Raw genomic sequence first — 7,421 nt, 5'->3', positions numbered from 1 at the left:
ATCCCACTTACTATCTTATTTCACATTGGAGCAAACTGAGGCACAAGGAATAGTGGGTGAAACTAGGTCTTGACCTTGAGCTCCCTAATTTCCCATCCAGGTCTTCTTCATGGCCTGGCAGCCAATCACATCTTCCAAAAAGGGCTTTCAAGTCTTTATTTTGTTGACACCACTCTTCCAAACATTTATTTCAAACCTTTAAAGGAAAACAATGAACACACACACAAAAGAAAGAAAACATAAACAGACCTCGGTGCTGACCTTTTCGAATATTTACTGGTTAGAGCACTGAAGAGGAAATCAATCGAGGCTGCCCTCGCCACCCCCACGCGCGGCCCCGCCCCGGCTCTTGGGTCGGAATCTCGAGTCCCCTCTCGCATCTTCCCCTCTTTCCTCTGGGCCTTGGTATGCCCCAGGGGACAGATGTCTTGGGATCTTTAACATTTGGGATGCTGCAAATGCCGAAGTTAAATGAAATACCTCCGGGGCGGGAAGGCCGGGGGGAGACTCGGGGAGAGGGAAGGTGGCCCGGACGCACGGGTCCTGAAGCCGCGAGGCGGGAACGGGGGGCGCGGGGGCAGGCGGGCGGCGCCAGAGCTCCATGGGACAGGTAAGGGGGGCACTTACCGCGGGCACCCCGCCCCCGGACCCACGGTCTTCAGCCTTAGCGGAGGGGGCCCCCGCAGGGGAGAGGGTGATTTTGCCCCGGGGGTGGGATTGGGACTTCCTACCGAACATGCACGTTTCCCTCTCCGACCTTTCTCCTCCGACCTTCCCCACGCCCGGGGACGCCCGGCCGGGGTCCGGAAAGCCGGAGCGCAGCAGCCAGACAAAAGGAGCAACGTCCCGGCCGGCCGGGGCGGAGGGCGCGGTGGGGGAGGGGAGCGGGTGGACGGGACAAAGGGGCTTTTGAAGACAGCCTGGAGGTCCGGTCTCAGGGCGCGTTCCGGGCTGGCCTGCACTTCGCCTGTCCCAGCCCACTCCGCGCCATCGGTGGCTGGAGGCGAACACCTTTCCCGGTGGGCGGAGAGGACAGCGGAGAAAGGAAAGTCAGGGGGCCATCTCCCAGCGTCCTCACTTGGAGGGTCCCAGGCTATTTATCTCTCTTCGTTTTTCCACTGTCGCTCCAGCAGCTGACCATTGATTCATTAATTCATTAAGTAAAATTTTAGGAGTGCGTGAGACTGTACTTTGCTGGGTGCTGTTGGGAACATGGAGATGGTAGGACCGGAGTGACATGGCAGTCAACTAGATCCAGTGGAGCCTCCCTGGGGGTTCTTGGCGGGAAGGTTGGTTTGCCAGCCACATTCCAAACCTCAGATTAGGCCGGGCTGGAAAATGCTGAGTGTGAATTTGGGGGAGCAAGGTGTGTGAGAATATTCCAGACCATCAGCGCAAACGGTGAGGTCGATCGTCTGTACTTCTCTCCCCTGAATTCGGAGATGGGGGATGACCCCAGGGTAGGGGTTCTCACCTGGGCCCACGGGCACCAAGGCATCTATGGAGAGAATTCAGAGAGTTTGTAAATTTAGATGGGGAAAAAAGTAGTCTTTATTTTCAAGAACTTGAGCAGAAATTTAGCGTCGCCTTCAGTTATGATGGCCACCAAACCACAGTAGCATTGGCAGTACCTGTGACTTTGCCATTAATAGAATTCGCAGTTTCATATCACATAGCAGCTGTCTTGAAATATTGTTTACACTCATCGCTTACATGAAATTACCCACTGCTAGATCCTGTTTAATGTTAATAAAAAGGCATATATATATATATTGCTATGTTTTTCTGTTTTTAGAGCTGTATTTCAATATAATTGGTTCTCTTAGTGATTGTCTTAATTTTCTTTTATGCATTAAAGTATATGAGCTATGAGTTGATTCTAGAAAGTTTCACAACCCCCCACCTGGAGCTGGGGAATGGGCAAGGTAGAGGAAGGGCTACGTATGCCCAGAGTCACCTCTCTCTGACACTGGAAGAAAGTGCCTAACCTAGAGGGGGATGGTGAGGGACTGCTGTATTGGGGAGGACTGGGGGAAGGGCAGGACTGCAGGCTCTTTGGGAGACCCGAAGAGCATGTTCCCCATGGTGGGGAGGGGGCAGCAAGCGGAGACTGTGCCCTGTTAGGGCCCCTCAGCCTCAGCCTGGGGGGAGAAGCAGGTCAGCCTGGAAGACTCTGGGGCTAGCATTGTTTGGAAAGAGGGTGTGTACAGGAATGTGAAGGTGTGCTGCCTGTGTGTGGGGGGAGTGGGGCCTGCTGGCGGAGGGGAGGTGGCGCAGAGCTCTGCCCCACAGGAGATGCTTGGTGGGAGCGCACTTCCTTAATCCGCTCTGCACTGAGGGGTGGGGAGTGGAGACGGGGGTCTTTAGGGACTGGGGGAGGGGAAGCAATCCAAACTTGTGGAGGTGCTGGAATCTGGGCGGGGGCGTGGGGGGAGGATCAGAGAGTGGAGGAGAGGAGGGTGACGGATAAAGACTTGAGGGGTGCAGCTCGCCCACCCCTGCAGTCTACCTCTGGGTGTTCCAGCCTGCTGGGGACAGGCAACAGTCAGCCTTTGCTCTGCTCCCCCTGTGAAATAGGCTGGGCTCCACGCAGTTTTCCATTTGCTTGAAGGTCCATGGGGTGGGAGACCTGGAGGTTTATTTTTTTGTAAGTAACAAGTTCCATTTTGGTCTCTGGACCCCTGCATTTGGTAAGTGGGCTTAGAGCCTGGAGTCACAGTGGCCTTCTTGTAGAGTAGGGGACAGGGCTGGGGATTGGGGTGCTGGGGGATGGAAGTAAATAATAAACAAGAAATGATGGCCTTGATGCCCCTGGGGAGAAATGACTGGGATAAAAGGAGAGAACAGCCTAGGTGTCCCTCTCTAGGACCCTAGGGCCTCTGCGTATGGAATTCCAGGGTGGCTGCCTTGCCTGAGGTTTTTTAATTCTGATTTGGGAGAGATGAAACTCAGGCCTTGGTCTCCATTTCGGTTTATGAATTTCCTGCTGGTGTTCCTCATGGCAAGTGAACATTTCACCCTGCTTTTGGGGCCTAACATGCCTTGATTTCTGGAAAGGGAAACTGAGGTACAAGGGAGGCAAGGAGAGCCAGGGTCAGGGCAGGCACCTCACAGCTCCCACATTGCACTCAGGGCCCCTGAGGCCATGAGGACATGACCCCTTTGGCTTCCTGTGGGATTCCTCCTTGGGGAGCCCCTTTTTCCCTGCTCCCCTCCTGCCCCCGGAAGTGCAGAGGCCCAGGAGCCGCCTGCCTGCTCAGTCGCAGCGGGATTAGTTCAGGGAAGGACTTGCTCACCTGCCCCTCCCCTCTGACTCAAGTCATAACAAGTAACCTGGCTCCCCTGGCCTGGCAGCCCGGGAGGGACAGACCGGCCAGCAGCGTGCGGAGAGCAACGGCCTGTTCAGAGAGAGCACAGGGCGGCCGACCTGTGGCCTGGGAGACCCTGAGGCGACATGCGAGGCCCTTCGACCCCCTGACCTGGGAGCAGGGGGTGTCTGCCAAATTCCTGGACTAAATCCCAGAAGCAGGTGAGGGCGGGGCAGGGTGGAGAGGATCTTTGGGGCTGAGGGGTAGGCTGGCTTGGGAGCGGAGGGAGCCCAGGAAGTGGCCATCACCCCTCCCCCGCCCCCACCAGCTCATATATGGGGCACAGGGATCTTAGGGGGGTGCCGGTGGGCTTAGATGCGAGCATGGATGGGGAGCCTGTCCCCGTGGTTCCCCAGGTGTTAGTTTCCACCAGAGAAAGGGCAAGCAGAGATGATCTGGAATAGAGAGGCCCGGGACCTGGCTTTGGGGGTCCATTTGTGATGGGGGAGGATCCCCAATGGCTAGAGGTTCCCTTCCATCTATCCCCCTTCTTTCCTCCTCTGCCTTTTTCTGGGACATTGTTCAGCCAGGTGGGCTGCTTCTTAGGGCCTTTTGCTGGGGCTGGGTGAGAGGAGCAGGAGCCCGGGGCTGAGGGTGTGGATGGTAGGAAGGGCCAGGAGGCGTCCCTGTGTGGGGAGGGCTGAGGATGTTACCTGAACTGCCTTTATGCAAAAGCAATGCCTTAGACACTTAAGACCCCCATCCTCCTGGGTGGAGGTGGCCTGAGCCCTGGCCTGTGGACTCTGGGGCATGTTCCCCACGCTGGGGCAGGGGGTGGGGATGGGGGGAAGTTTGGCAGGGACAGATGAGTGGGGTCTGCTACGTGACTGCGTGGGTTTCCTTCTCAGCCTGACATTGTTCCAGAGGTCTAGATCAGACCAGGGAGCTAGAGAGGGCCTTAGATACTGTCTAATCATTGTGCACAGGAGGAAAGGAGGCCCAGCAGAGGCCCAGCGAACCAGGTGAATTCCGGAGGTAACTCGGGCAGTAGCAGGACGACACTGGAATCCAGGGCTCCGGACTTCCGGTCTTGTGCTCTTTGCCCTACTTGGAGCAGCAAATTAGATTGGGACCACCGTGAAAGCCTGTGCCTCCCCCCCTTGACCCTGGCAGTGAGGGACTGGGCTGACCTGCGGGCGGGGGGAGCTGGAGAAGAGAGGAGGTGGCTAAGGCACCTCCTTGTCCTTGTAAGTCCCCTCTCCTCTCTGCAACAGTCTAGGAGCCCCTGAGACGCAGGGGCTGAGTTGTCCCAACTTTTCAAGGCAACTCCTCAGTGGTTAATAATTAGCAAGCGTGCCTAATTAGTGGCTTCCCCTCCCATGTTACCTCCTCCCGTTTTCCACAGCACAACTGTTCAGCGTGCTGGCTGAGGCTCTGCCTTGCTTCCTAGCTCTGGCTGGGTCCTGCCCCTGGCTTCTGGGGAGGGTCAGAGGATGCCCAGGGTGGGTAGAAGGCTGGGATTGAGCGGGCGGAAGGAGGGGTGAGCTGCCTGCTCCTCTGTCCCGTTCTTATCTCTTGGAGCCATAAGGGTTTGGGATGGATGGCCAGTGCAGAGCTAATAGTCACCCTGAGTACTCTGCGTTTCCCAGAATGTGTGGCCAATCTCTCTCTTTGGCATGTTTGCAAAGGCTCCACATATTTTTTTCCTTTTTGAAAAAATTCTACCATGCATTCTCTAGACTTCCTCGGAGAACCGAAATTCCAAAGTGCAAGATACATATTGTTTTCAGAGCTATATTTCTAATCGTTGCTGCCTGTGGTACTGTGATAGGCTGTGTTGTTTACTTCGGTCTATGAAAGCTCTCGATTGTTCCTGCTGTCTGTCTGGATAGGTGGAGAGGCTCTGTTGGGTACCTGGCTGACAGCAGTCCCCTCTCCCTCTCTCCGCCTTGCTTTGTGGTCTGCTCTCCCAAGGCCTACTTTTCTGTCCTGTTGGCTGCCCTTGGAGGGGTGGAGCCCCCCTCCCCCTCCCCACAGCCCTGTGCTTGAGGAGGCAGGATAAGCTCCAGACAGAAACTCAGAAGGACTTTTGGACTCTTGCTCAATGGGCTGACTCAGTAAGGAGGTGGCTGGGTTCTCCTTCCAGACTGTCCGCCCAGGCTCCGCCCGCCCCTCCCCACCCCTGCTCTAGCCAGCAGCTGCCAGGCCCTGGCCAGCTGGGACCCCGTCTAGGGTGTGGGCTTGGTGAGGAGAGAGAGGCAGCGGGCACAGGTGTTGTTTGGGTGACTGGTGCCGGCTGGGTGACATACAACTGGGATTGCACCCGTGCCACCCAGGGAGACAGAGGAGCAGGTGGTCTCCTTTCTGTCCTTGGGGAGCTTCTGCTCTGGGCACTCTCTCCCCCCAACTTCTGGAAACCCTGACAGACACACCCCCGGGTCTCCCCTGGCTGTGGGACATAGGCGATCCAGGCTCACTCCCTCTTGAGGGGCCTCCTAGGTATGTGGTGGCTCTGGGGTTGCTTCAGGGCTTTGGGACACCTTTTTGTCATAGAGCGGCTGCATCTGCCTGCAGATGAATAACCTGGGCTAGGGAACAGGGTGGCCTGGGCTTTGGCGGCCCCGGACTAGGGCTTTGGGCCAGTGCCCTGGCACTTCTTAAAGAGCCCTCAGCCACTGAGGCAGCAGGACATGCCTCGTGCTTCCTGGGTGGTCGGGCTGAAGACAGCCGGGCCCACAGAGACATCTCACTTGTCCCTCCCTTTCCTGCTTGCTTTGTCACCCATCCCATTTTTCTTATCCCCTTCCTTTTCATCCTCTCTCCTTGTCCTGCTCCCCAGTCTTGGTGGCTCTTGTGGCCACTACTGCTGTCAACTCCCTTGGGCCTGGGAGGGCTGTCCAGCAGGGAGCTAGGCTGGGCCTCAGAGAGCCCACCTTCTCTTAGGCAGCCCCCCAGGACCAAGAACCCCCTGGTTCCCCCACAATCGTTCCAGAAACTCAGCCCTCACTTCCATTGCCCCTGCCGTCGAGCATCTCTTTCTAAACTCTGTATGGAACCAAGGAGGTTTACATATAGCTTTTTTCTTATCGCTCTTTTCTCTTAAAAGCTGGGGAAACTCCAGGCTACCTACACATCCTGGCCCAGGCTGGGAACGGTGTCACCCCTCCCCGCCCTGTGCCCTCTCCTCCCAGAACTGCAGCATGGAGAGTAAGGACGAGGTCAGCGACACTGACAGCGGCGTCATCCTGCAGTCTGGTGAGTGGTTTGGGGAAGTCCCACCGCCCTGGCCCCCGGCCTGACTCCTGAGTCCTGAGTCCCCAGGCTCTAGGGCTGGCCAGGTGGAGACTCCCAGGGCTGGGGGGAGGGGCAGTTACTGGAAGGGCCGGAGCCTCAGGCATACATGGACTTTTCCTCCCTGGAGGGGTCTAGCCTGGAGTTTGGTCCTGTCTGGAACAGGAATCTGCAGTGTGTGACTTTAGCCCTGGCGGTTACTAAGAAGTTGAAACATGTCATCTGGCCAGTGTAAAGGTCCTGGCTCTCTGGCCAGCCCATGCTTGTGTGCCTGGTCTTGACAGAAGACAGGAGAGAAGAGGCTTGTGTGTGTGCATGAGAGAGGGAAAGAGAGAGAGGAGGAGGGGGAGGTGCAGAGGGAGTTCTGACCATGCAGCCCTCCTGCCACTGCAGCTCGCTTGGTGGGATGGCCCTTCCCTCTGAGCTGTGATGTTGCCTCCTTTGGGCAGCCAGGAAGCTGTCCAAAGTGGTTATGACACCGGCCACTGCAACTAGCCCATAGCTTGTGGGCAGGCATGAGGCTGTGTGCGTGTGCGTGTGTCTGTGTGTGTGTGTGTGTGTGTGCACTCCCTAGGGGTGGTCGGCAAGTGTCCCAGACAGGCTTCCCTGATTCCCTGAGCTGTACCCGCAGGCCCGGACAGCCCTGTGTCCCCGATGAGGGAGCTGACCCACGCGGTGCGCAAGCAGCAGAGGGCGCTGGAGGCGCGGCTGGAGGCCTGCCTGGAGGAGCTGAGGCGGCTCTGCCTGCGCGAGGCGGTGAGCGCCGGTGGCCGCCACCCTGGGCTTGCTGACGAGCCTGGGAGCCACGTTTGGGGAGGGGGT

General features: G+C 57.4%; 1 protein-coding gene across 1 annotated transcript in view; it reads left to right on the top strand.

Moving 5' to 3' along the window:
* Positions 1-407: 407 nt before the first annotated feature.
* LOC103602490 (chromosome unknown open reading frame, human C1orf106) overlaps positions 408-7,421 on the top strand; it is an 18,304-nt gene continuing 11,290 nt past the window's right edge. Inside the window, exons 1-3 of the mRNA XM_008586894.1 lie at positions 408-610; positions 6,415-6,563; positions 7,231-7,355. Coding sequence (XP_008585116.1) covers positions 408-610; positions 6,415-6,563; positions 7,231-7,355 — 477 coding nt within the window. The remainder of the gene's footprint in view (positions 611-6,414; positions 6,564-7,230; positions 7,356-7,421) is intronic.

The sequence above is a fragment of the Galeopterus variegatus genome, unplaced genomic scaffold (assembly GCF_000696425.1).
Source record: "Galeopterus variegatus unplaced genomic scaffold, G_variegatus-3.0.2 Scaffold4171, whole genome shotgun sequence".
In the NCBI taxonomy this organism is placed as follows: domain Eukaryota; kingdom Metazoa; phylum Chordata; class Mammalia; order Dermoptera; family Cynocephalidae; genus Galeopterus; species Galeopterus variegatus.
The sequence above is the reverse complement of the archived record's forward strand: the minus strand, read 5'-3'. Positions and strand labels throughout refer to the sequence as shown.